This window comes from Magnolia sinica, chromosome 1, assembly GCF_029962835.1.
Source record: "Magnolia sinica isolate HGM2019 chromosome 1, MsV1, whole genome shotgun sequence".
NCBI lineage: Eukaryota > Viridiplantae > Streptophyta > Magnoliopsida > Magnoliales > Magnoliaceae > Magnolia > Magnolia sinica.
In genome coordinates, this window is record NC_080573.1 from 117,760,705 (window position 1) to 117,772,512 (window position 11,808).

At 41.0% G+C, this 11,808-nt stretch overlaps 1 protein-coding gene across 1 annotated transcript; it reads right to left on the reverse strand.

Moving 5' to 3' along the window:
• Nucleotides 1-1,523: 1,523 nt before the first annotated feature.
• On the reverse strand, nt 1,524-9,373 carry LOC131255444 (pleiotropic drug resistance protein TUR2-like). The gene is made up of 24 exons (XM_058256162.1): nt 8,666-9,373; nt 8,371-8,491; nt 8,164-8,252; nt 7,964-8,048; nt 7,684-7,843; nt 7,518-7,594; nt 7,006-7,059; nt 6,809-6,899; nt 6,390-6,691; nt 5,881-6,162; nt 5,475-5,791; nt 5,209-5,369; nt 5,014-5,117; nt 4,770-4,926; nt 4,556-4,678; nt 4,340-4,467; nt 3,899-4,231; nt 3,522-3,812; nt 3,338-3,421; nt 3,095-3,228; nt 2,781-3,008; nt 2,489-2,660; nt 2,151-2,405; nt 1,524-2,065 (listed from the first exon to the last, which is right to left on the reverse strand). The coding sequence occupies exons 1-24, from the start codon at nt 8,992-8,994 to the stop codon at nt 1,808-1,810; spliced, it is 4,335 nt and encodes a 1,444-aa protein (XP_058112145.1). The 5' UTR covers nt 8,995-9,373; the 3' UTR covers nt 1,524-1,807.
• Between the last annotated feature and the right edge of the window lie 2,435 nt (nt 9,374-11,808).

The following is an 11,808-nucleotide window of genomic DNA, read 5'->3' on the forward strand; positions in this document are numbered from 1 at the left end:
AATGTAAAGAATATTATCTACCCTGAAAACCAAACAAATGATCATGTCCCATCAATTAAAATACAAATCAAGGAGATACTTTTATTCTCAATATTTCTACAAACATCTAAATGAAACATAATACAATTGAAACAAAAGAGAAATGGTAAAGCTTATAGACCTATAAGTTGCTTCTATTGATGTTGCATCGTGAATGCTAGCATGATAATCCTCCTAAACATTCAGAGACATTGCATTAGTTTTATATAAACACATTTGATAAAGTAATAAATGCAATCCCAAGATTTGAGCCATTTACTTGGCTTTTTGCCCTAAATTCCATAAAGTTATCAACCATAAACATTGAATTGCTATTGACCTGAAAAGTATGCGGTATTACACAATTTGTGACTGGAACTGGAGTATCATCAAACAATTTAGCTCCTGAAAAGCAAAGAGAATAAACTCCTAAAGTTATAGCCAATGACGAGAAAAATATAGAAGGGATCTTCTAGTGATACCACGATGGTTAGATGAAGCTCTACTGAAAAAGGACTATCATAAGAGATTAGATGAGATCCAAGTCAAAAGTACATAAAATAAAATTAAAAAAAAACGTTGGAGTTACGGAAAGATGGCTATTATACTTTTAAAAATAAAAAATAATAATAATAAAATAATAATAATAATAAAAGACAGAAAAATTCTAAACCTAATTCGCATTATCTAGCATCGGATTCATAGGGTTCTCAAGAAAAATTAATTGAGAGAGATAATTCATTTGATGGCAAGAGGTATTGTCGACAATAATTCCATGAGAGTATTTGAACCATTAATAGATTTCAAATGACACTCTCCAGATGAAGCTAAAGGGCTTCATCCAAACTCCTACGACAAAAAACCTTACACACTTCATGCAATCCAAGAGCAACCCAATAATGCTCACAGCATTGAATTTGAGAGTCCACAAATGTATTCACTGCAAAATCAGATTTGGGTCATTTCTACATCCTTTTTGAGCCAGACAAGATATCACAAAATCACACCATTCAAATTCCATTGTTTGTGTCTATAAACACGATTCTGTATGTGGACATGGTGCATGCAATCCCATCAGCAGAGCCCATTGAGAAGGGATTTCCTGTTCAAACTCCCTTAGAAGAGGTGTAAACAGGCCGGGCAAAGCTGGCCCATAAGTTAAATAACTATGCAGTCCAACCCAGAGCCCTCTTGCTAACAATCTAGACCTTAGTTAACCCCATCCGCTTGACAAAGTACCCATCCTGACAGTCTTAGACTATTCGGGCCGGTCCAGGGGATCATGTTAGGCCTTCAGCATATCGAAACCAAGGCTCGGCCCAATTAATTATGGGCTTCGAAACCCATGTCCAAGATCATCTCATGGGCCTTGATCAGCCTGGCCCACTTCTCCCCCCATTAACAGAAACAAGCTTCTGGTTTGGGGGTAGCACATGACTATTAGGAAATTGTCTGCAACTTAAATGTGGAATGCTTCAAATGTGACACATACACATGAACAAAACTACAGAAGGAGATTTGTATAAATCTAGTCCAACTTTTTCTGTATGCTGATACAACAACAGCCTCAAACACACTTGATGAAACTAAATATGGTACATAAGAAAGTATTAAAAAGGGTTAACTACAACAAATTTCAATAATCAACAAACAAATACTAGCATATGATATTGAAACTTCAGCCCCCTACTTTTGATAGAATAGCCCAAAAGCTTCATGAACTGCAGGGAGCTGAACTGATCAAACCCCATTTGATTTTGGCTGGTGAAAAAAAAAAAAAAAAACCTTCTCATCTTCTTTGGAAATTCAACACCTTAATGGAAAAGGCGAAGATGAATGCAAAGAGCACTGTGAATCCGATGACCCCAGCGGCAATCACTCCCAGGAAGTCATGCTTGAATCCGAAGTACTCCCTCACGTACTCTGACACTATCATGCCATTGTCCATGCGTTTGGATATGTCACCAAACTGGGAAGCTACCAATCCATACAAGGTCCAAGCAACCGGGCATGCCCAGTAGTACCATCTCCACCATATGGGAATTCTCTGTGATCAAGAGGAAAGAGTTAGTCCAGATTTTATTTATTTATGATGCATTGATATGAATGGAGAGGATTGGATAAAAACTCACAGGCCGGGGAATGATGAAGCCTGCAAACAGGTTCCACAGGCCATAGAATGCAGAGGAAACGATTGCAGCAATGTCATGGTTGGGAGTGAGGCCGACGGCCATCATTCCATAGAAGGTGAAGTAGAGCAATGTGAAGAACATGAAGAAGAGATACCAGAAGAACTTGGCAGCTGTCCATTCGAATTGGATCATGGCATAGACGATGATCCCATATACAAGAGTCTGAACCAAGATGTATGGAATCTCGACCACCACCTGAGAAATGCATTAAAATTAAGTGAGGCTAAGGTCAAACATGGAAGAACAGAGTTTTGAGAGACTGGGATGGATGTGCTTACCTGCGCAAAGGCATATGGTAGAGCAGAATACATCCCGGCAGCCCTCTCTCTATAGAAAACAGTACGTTCGACGGCCACAACTGGCTGCACTGATGAGGCATTTTGCACTCCGATGAAGAGAACTGCAGCATACATGGAACCCATGGCATTGAACAGGTCCAGTTGAGAAGTCCTGCAAATTTTGAACATTACAGCAATGCAACTGAATCAGCTTTAAATCCAGAAGCAGAATTGATATTTATGTGTTTACTATGAGACATTGAATCAATGATGGTTGAAGCTAATAGCTTACGTTTTGGACCCAAGATCCCAGAATATTGTTCCAAACATCAAGGCGATGACAGTCGTGAAGAGAAGCCGGACAGCGGTGTACGGCGGATTCCGCCAGTACGACATTCGCTGTTTCCATAGGCAGGCAATGCATTGTGTGATGAAGGTCTGTGAATACAGAGATGGGAAGTAGAGATCATTGGAACCAGGGGGAGGTGAGCTCATTTCTGCAATTAGAGCTTTGTTTCTCCTGCAACGATCAGCGTAGATCAGGTAAGAACTAGTACATTGTTGATTCAGATGCCGCTTATGGAAGCATTTTTAAGAAAAACTGACCTGAAAAGATCTGAATTCTTGTATATTTCAGAAAAATTCACCCCCAAAATCCCCTCCTGTGCTATGCTAGACACCTCCAACATCCACGTCGCCGGATTGTAACCCTCCTTTATCTTATGGACTTCATTGATTCCCTTCATAAAATAAAACTCAATTGGATCAGTACCCATATCCTAAAAAAAATAGAAAAAAACAAAAAAATAAATAATTGATTGCATTTTCTCTACGTTCATCGGGCATCACCTCAAAGTAGTTGATAAGATGGCTAGAGTGATGGCCCAGTGGGCCTACGTATATTTCTTCTCCTCCTCTCTTCATAAGGAACAGCTGCAAATAGGGGATAAAAGAAATCAAGATATGCCAGATGAATTGATGGATTGAACTAACAAAGGAAATTGCAAGTTGTTTTGTTTTAACTTTCTTTTACCTCATCGAAAGCTTCGAATATGTCGATACTGGGCTGGTGGATTGTGCACACCACAGTTCTGCCAGTGTCCACGGTGTTCCTCACGGTTCTCATCACGATAGCTGCTGCCCTGGCATCAAGTCCAGACGTTGGCTCATCCATGAATATTATAGATGGGTTGGCGACAAGCTCAACGGCAATAGTCAGCCTCTTTCGCTGCTCGGTCGACAGCCCATTCACGCCGGGTAGCCCAACCAGCGATTCCCTCAACGATGTTAGCTCTACAAGCTCCATGACCTCCTCGATGAACATCTGCACTCATCGGATTTTATCAGTCAGCCGACGCCCAACCATATATCAAGGCACCCATAAAAGAGAATGAGAATTATGCCACCGACCTTTCTTGTTGCGGAATCTACTTCAGTCGGTAACCGAAGCCACGCAGAGTAGACGAGAGATTCGTAGACTGTAACATGAGGAGAGTGGATGTCGTTCTGTTCACAGTATCCCGATATCCGAGCGAATGTTTCTTGCTTCTTGGGGTAGCCAGATATGGTGATGTTTCCATCTATGTATCCGCCTGTCTTCCTTCCAGCCAACACGTCCATCAGCGTAGTCTTACCAGCACCACTGACACCCATCAGTGCTGTAAGTACTGCTGGCCTGAAAGCTCCACTTACTCCCTTCAAAAGCTCCAATCGATCTTCTGGAAAACCTTGAGCTTTCATTTCCTACAGATTTTACATTCTCTCTCAGTTTCGCTATAGATTGTCTGAGACGAAGGAAGATTCTGACTTCCTCACATGAATCTATCATTTATTTGAAAATTTGGGGTTTACCTGTGGCATGTCCACGGAGTATCTAACATTATCGAAGGTGATGGAAAGGGGAGCAAAAGGAAGAACCATGCCCTTCTTATTGCTCTTATTAGCACGATCGGTGGCTTCAGTCATTCTAATTTCATTGCCTGTCATTGCAATTTTTCTAAATGATTTAGATGGGCTCTACAAGGGGGAATAAATAAAAAACAACGGTTAATCGACTGATCTTATTACCAATACGTGTGGAAGAGCTTGTTCTCCTGGTTGACAGCTCCACCTCCTCGACTTCTCCGGTTCTGTTTGCGTGCTTCTCCTTCAAGGCATCTTCAGATAGAACTGCTTGACCGCCCTCATATGCTGCAGCCATTTAATCTAATGATTAGAACTACTAAACTCTAAACTGCGAAAGCATTGAGAATTAATGCTTGTAAGAGATGAAGATACTCACGGTCGAGATAAGTGAGAGCAGCTGTGAAAAGGCCATTGAATAGGAGAATGTAACCAAACAATGCACCGGCACCAATCCAATACCATTTTGATTCAGGAAAGATTCCACGCGACTCTAAGATTTGGACCCCTAACATTTCTGTCGAACCAGAAACAACCTGCATCACAAATCCAGAATTAAACCTGAGATAATTCTCCAAAACAAAGTAATGGTTTTTTCCCCAGTTTGACAACGAGATTCTTACACGCTTCCAACTATGCCCAAGAAATTCATTCGTCGCAATTGCATTCTGCGCATACATCAATGGCGAGGACCAGTAACCCCAGATCCACCATTTCTTCACATCCTCTGCAGCAAAAAAACAGAAAGAGTTGAGTCCAAAGTTCATCAACAAAGGCTGAGATTTTTGTAATTTTGAATTTGAAATTGTAGTCCATACTTCGTGATACAATGAATCCTCCGAGTGTCAAGATTGCAAGAAGTGCAAATGACCCAAATGTGTTTGCAACAATCATGTTCCGACCTAGTGCAGCAATTAACCGAAACAATCCAGATGCCATCTGGCTAATCAATAGGAGTAGCAGATACTGTTTAAACATCCTGCAAACAGGAACAATCTACCGTTACTATTGCTGACTAAACCATGAATGCAACGATGGCCTTGAAATAAGCTTGCAGAGGATCTCAAATTTCATTCTATCTCACCTCCCAGCATTTGGGTCGAAGCCGATGACATAATAAGTGAGGGCAATCCAAATAGCGACCTCTGCAAACGAAATGGGAATCTTGAGGATCCATGTAGGCAGAGAGTATGCCCACGAAGGATAGAAGCGGAGGTCTCTTTGCTTGTAGAACACAGGAAGCTTTGCGATTGTCATGGCGAGCTCTGAGAACCCATTAAACATGAGGCTTACAAGTGCAAAAAAGAGAGCACCCAAAAATATCGATCCATCGGTTAACGAATTGTGGTGCATCTTGGTACGGAAGAAGACCGTCATAGCGATGAATGCGATGACTAACAGCTGGAATCAGAACAGAAACAGAATAAGGTATAGGACTTTAAGGGAATAGAATTCGAGAACGGCACTAGGAATGTAACACCATTACTCACTTGCATCATTTTGAAGATGTAGACAAATGAGTTCCTTTTCATAAGCAACAATTCCCTTGAGACACATGCTTTCAGCAATTCCTTCTTGCTGATACCATATTCAGACGTCGTCAAAGCAGCAGGATGGCTCTTGCTCTTATCAAACGGGGTGCTGAGTTCTTCTCCTATTTTGCGACCAACGTGGAATGATTGGAATGCATCAGCGAATTCCTTGACAGGAATGTATCTGTATGGTTCATCTCCACGTGCCCAGTACTGCTGCTGATCTTTTCTTGATGTCACCTGGTGATGAAGAAACTCATTTTTAGATTTGCCATTCTATTCAATGGAAACAGTGTATGCTTTCAAGAGATGTAGTTTTTCATTTCATGACTGCCTCTAAACATGGAACTAAATCGCAGTTTGGAGTATAACTCAATCCTGGCAAAACCAAGTCAACTCGGATGACTCTTGACTCATTACCGACGAGTTTTGATTCCCATGTTTCTGAATGAGTTGGTCCAACTTACTTCCTGCAAGAAGTCGGCGATGCCTTTCCTCTCAGGGCATTTGAAACCCATGGATTCAAAGAACTCAAGCACATTCTCACGGGGACCTTGGTACACGACCTGTCCGTCAGAGAGGAGAACAATGTCATCGAAGAGGTCGTAAGTCTCCGGAGCTGGCTGAAGCAGTGCAATCAGTGCTGTCCCACCAAGAATGTGAATTGACTGTCTCAGGGAATTCACAATCTGGAAAGTGGTAGAGCTGTCCAGACCAGTCGATATCTCATCCATGAAAAGGGCCTTCGCGGGTCCGACAAGCATCTCACCTGCACCAATAGGAATTCAAACCAATTAATCTAAAACAAGTAAAAATCACAAGCGCAATGGCCCATCCCCAAGTCCAAGAAAGATATATCAGGCATTCATTTTTGTAGTATTTCTACCTGTCGTAACGCGCTTTTTTTGTCCTCCTGATATGCCCCTCAGCATTTGATCCCCCACCATGGTATCGGCACATACATCCAGTCCCAAAATCTACAGTTTGAGGAGAAGTAATAAAAGGACATGTATTTATGCTTCAGAAAGCTCTTCTATAAGATTCAAGTCCAAGGAAAAAATGCATTTTTGTCACAACACATACCTTCATAATATAATCCGTGACAACACTTTCCTTCTGCCCTTCAAGCGACACAGCCTGCATAAACACAACAATTAAAGAGAAACAAAAATTCTCAATTCTTTCAAATATTGAAAGACCCACAACCCTTTCTATTGCAGATTTATAATTTAAGAACTTGCTAAGAAAATTCATAGAGAAAGACGATCTGGACACGGGAAATTGTAGCTTATATACAAAGCATGCCAGATGGAAAGGATGATGGGGATGTTAATAAATTATCCATCAATAGAACTAAAATCTCATTAAGAGAAAGATGAGAAGGAAAATTCCTAAGGTGAAGGAAAGTCCATGAAGGTTTTTTTTTTTTTTTTCTATTTTAATCAGAGAACCAAATATCATGAAATTTCATGACAATTTGCATCAGATTAGAAGGATTAATCATGAAATATCATGATATTTGGTTCAACAAACCGCACTACAAATGTTTAAGAGAAAAAAAAAAATCAGTTGAAAACAATGTTCTTGATTTTCACCTTCATGAAGACATCAAGGTCGGGATCCGGTTTAATGTTTGCTGCTTTTTCCCTTCTTGACAACTCCGTCAACATCTCTGCAAATAGTTTCAGAAACCAAAAGTATTATAATTCAAACTCCACAACCTCCGTCAACTCATAACTGAAACTGTTCACTTCAACATACCATAACGGGTCCCAACTCCTTGGCATCGAGCAGAGAAAGCCAAGGTCTCTCTCACTGTCATTTCCCCAATATGAAGATCATGTTGACTGATATAACCCGATGTCCTTTGAGGGACGAACTCCTCCATCCCATGGCCGTTGTATGTTACTCTTCCAGAAACCTGATGTTTGAGAAAAACCCAAATCAGCTTTGTATCAAACAGATTAAATATTTCCCAAAATTTCCATTATAACTACAAGTCCGGTCTGCCAGATTGGAAGAAATAACGTAGTATATCTACCTTCAGTTCTTTATCAAGCTTTCCTGCCAAAGCTAATAGCAAAGTGGTCTTCCCTGATCCTGGAGGCCCCAAAAGCAGAGTCATTCTGCAAATTCCACATTTGAATCAATCTCCCATCGACTCAAGAATCCATACTAAGAATAGAAACATCAAAACGTGCATTACCCAGTTTGTAATTCGACCAAGCCTTCTTCTCTTACCTGCAAGGCTTTATAATTCCACTAACGTCATGAAGGATTGATACTGGTTTCTTTCGGCTCGGAAGAATGTGTAGATAATTCAAGAATCCCTTTGAAAAACAAAAGAGAAAAATCAGCAGTCAGTTCATACAGTTGGAGAAAGAGTACTGACATCCCAAACAAGCATTTTCATTGAATCTAATTCGGAGATTTATGTATATGAATTACCTCGAGTATATTAAAGGTGAAATTGAGGACGGTCGGTAAACCTCTACTACCGACATAGGCTTCTGCTCCAATATTCAAATTCTCATAGCGGACTTCAATTGTAGGCATCTCAATTCCAACTCTGTTAGAAAAAACCAAAGAACGGAGAAAGGGGAACATTGACTGTCAATTTCAGCAGAATTCCACAAAAAAATAAAAAATAAAAATAAATAATAATAATAATTGGAAACTAAAATTCAAGCAACCTATCTTTTAAAACAAGAAAACCAGGCGGAAATAGACAAGAAGAGCTCACCTATCGATTCGGTTCTTCAGCTTCAACAGGAACTTCTCATTGTCCTCCTCGGCGACTCTAACCAGTCTCTCCAACACGGTCTTCTTGTCTTGAAACCCGAGATGCTGAATGTCGACTTCCTTGTGCTCCTCACCAGCGACTCCACTCAGTATCCCTTTCCTAATTCGATCGTACGTCGGAAGCTTCTCGAGAGCGGCCCACTTCAGCGCTTCTTCGTCATCTTCCTCACGGGAAGACTGCGAGAAGACATTATCAACTGTGGTGTTCCTCCACATCGAAGAGCCATTCCGCTGCAAACTTTCCATTCTATAAAGTTCGGTATTGTCCATCGAAATTCCCAAAAGAACCCACCAAAACTAAGAATTTCTATTACGTAGAGCCTCAACTACTGATGTCTAGAGCTCGAAAAACACAGAAAGAGAGACGGGTCTTTCTTCTCGAACCAAACCAACCAAAACCCAGAAATATTCTTCAAGCCTGAGTACAGGAAACTTGAATTTAAAATGTGTAGAGCTTGAAAAACACACAATGAAAGATGAGTTTTTCTTCAAAAAAAAAAAACCCACCAAAACCCAGAAAGGATTTCCAAATCTCAATGCAAGCGAGATGAAATCCAAATGACTATAGATTGGAAAAGAAGATGGGTTTCTTCTGTTTTTTTTTTTTTTAATCCTTCTTATTCTTCTTCTCCCTGTGACAGGGCTTTTTGGAAGGAGGAGATGAGAAGGGCGATGGGCTTGAAGGAGGGAGAAGGGACAGTATTTAAATGCGTCGAAGGCGGCCTTTGCTTTGATTGAGATAGAGAGTTGCCAAAAACGGAAGCGGATTCCGTGGCGTCCGACACCACTGACATCGGTGGTGTGTTATGTCACTAAGTTCCGTGGGCCACTATAATGTATGCGTTATATCCACCCGGTTCATTCATGTTTTTTGAGATCGCGGCAAATCCAAAGCTCAAGTGGACCACACCACTGTAAGCAAATCCGGATAATTACCTTCTGAAACCTTTCTAGGGCCACCATGATGTTTACTTTTCATCTAACCCGTACATGAGGTCGTATAAACGGAGGCGGATTTCATGCCATAGCCTTTGAGAGGAAATCCAGCCCGTCGAAATTCATACATAAAATGTAACTATGAGCTTAGATCCAAAACTAGGGGTTTGCGTGTGCAGTGAGTCCAATCGAGTCGAGCTGGCCTCAGCTCGACAACTAGCTGACCCAACTTGAACCCGGCTTGAGTTGGTTCAATTAGTAGCTCGGACCAATTCAAGCCAAGTTGGAGCCAAATTTAAGCCTATGTGGTATTTTCACAAACATATGTAGTACACTTTCAATTTTTCATTATATGTAAAGCAGCAGCAGTAGTTGTTTACAAGTATCTCATCAAACACTTTATAGGCAATATCAAAATCAATGAAAAATGGTATTTGTTTCATATACATACCTTCTTTGTCACTAGTTGACACTTTATTGAGTCATTTCATCAAACACTTAGTGAGCAACAACAATATCAGAGTAACCGAGTCACTAAACTACTTCAATTTGAGTTAAGAGTTCAATCCGAGTCGAGTCGAACTTAGGCAAGCTCGAACTTGGTTCGAAATTTTTTCAAGCTCAAAAGATCAACCCTACTTGCTTGAACTTAGTTTCGAACCGAGCTAAATCGAGCTTTTTCAAGTCGAGCTGAGCAAGCTAACTCAGTTCATGTATACCCCTATCCAAAACATCCATGGCCTTAAAAGAAATTCTCTATTACTTTCTATGATGTAGTGTACTTGAGTTTATGTAAATCTTCATTTGTTACCCATGTCTTAGGGGTCATTTGGCACCTTGGATTGGAGGGGTTTTCAAATTCCTTAGTAGTTTGGTAGCATAAAGTCCGGGGGTCTCAAATCCCCTCTTTGAGAAGATTTGCAATCCACAATGAGAGCTTGGATTGCACCTAAAATCATTTCAATAGTTGCAAGTGTAACATGTGTGTCACTATACTATGATTTTATTGGGCACATGGCCCACTAATGATGATCAGCACTGTTCAAACATTGTTCATGTAAATTAACACCGTCCAAACATATGTTAATCAACTATTAAAAATCATTAGTGAGTTACTTAGACATAATCTTGTGCTTGCGGCTCATCCGAGACTTAGAATTTCATTATTTTCAAGCAAAACATATATTTCTGCAGGCTTATCACAACTATTACGTCAAAAATTACATATCTCACTAATTACGGTTAGTAAAGTTAATTTAGTAATTAAATTCAAACACCTATAAATATATATGGATACGTACTTTTGGATTAAAGTTGATTCACACTCCAGTGTGTCAGAGGATTACAAATCCAGGCGGTTACAAATCCCCACTCCCAAACAGCCCTTGAAATGAACTCCTGAGTAAATGATCTCTCAAAATTAATGTACAGTGTGAATGCAAGAGGGACATTTTTGACTACGTTCCCGTAACTTGGTGATATCAACACACCACTGAGTTGGTTGTGTGTTGCACGAGTCGGTGGTGCGTGGCACATCACGCTGTCCCTTCCGTCAAGATCAACGGAGATGGGTCTGAAGATGAGATGGTATTCGCGCGAGTAGGATGGATAGGAGGCTCCTTCCACTCGTGGCACCCTCTCACACGTGTAATAGATCTGAAGGATTCATCAGTTTAGACCACCGTGAAGATTCCATGGGATAAAATATCAGGTCGGTCCACCTCTATCCGCTGGGCCAAATGTTTATGTCAAATCATCAATTCCTCCTAACCACATATTTTGTGTTACACGTGGGGTCCGCCGGGCATGCCATAGACCGGGCTGAACTGAACCCATGACATTTGTACGGTGGGTCCCTCCTGATGAATCCGTGGGATCTCGTACACGCGAGCAGATTGGTATGTTTACGACGATACAGCCTCTCCTCATGCCACCCCGCGCGAGCCTAGTTGGACAGTTTCAATTGAAGGACTACGGGCCCGGTTAGTTGGAAACGGATTGGGTACTCCCCCTGACACCAGCCCCGGAGCAGGTGGTCGGTGCTCTGTGGGCCCATCATGATGTATGTGTTTCATCCATTCCGTTCGTCCATTTTAAAATATCATTTTATGTCTTTATTCCAAAAATGAGAGGGATATAAATCTCAAG

Bases quoted from the DNA above. Each gene is read 5' to 3' on its own strand.
- LOC131255444 (XM_058256162.1), bottom strand. From the start codon at position 8,994: ATGGACAATACCGAACTTTATAGAATGGAAAGTTTGCAGCGGAATGGC. The intron at 6,163-6,389 runs GTAAGTTGGACC...CTTCATCACCAG, and splicing joins TCGCCGACTTCTTGCAGGAA to GTGACATCAAGAAAAGATCA. The intron at 3,422-3,521 runs GTAAAAGAAAGT...CCCTATTTGCAG, and splicing joins TATTCGAAGCTTTCGATGAG to CTGTTCCTTATGAAGAGAGG.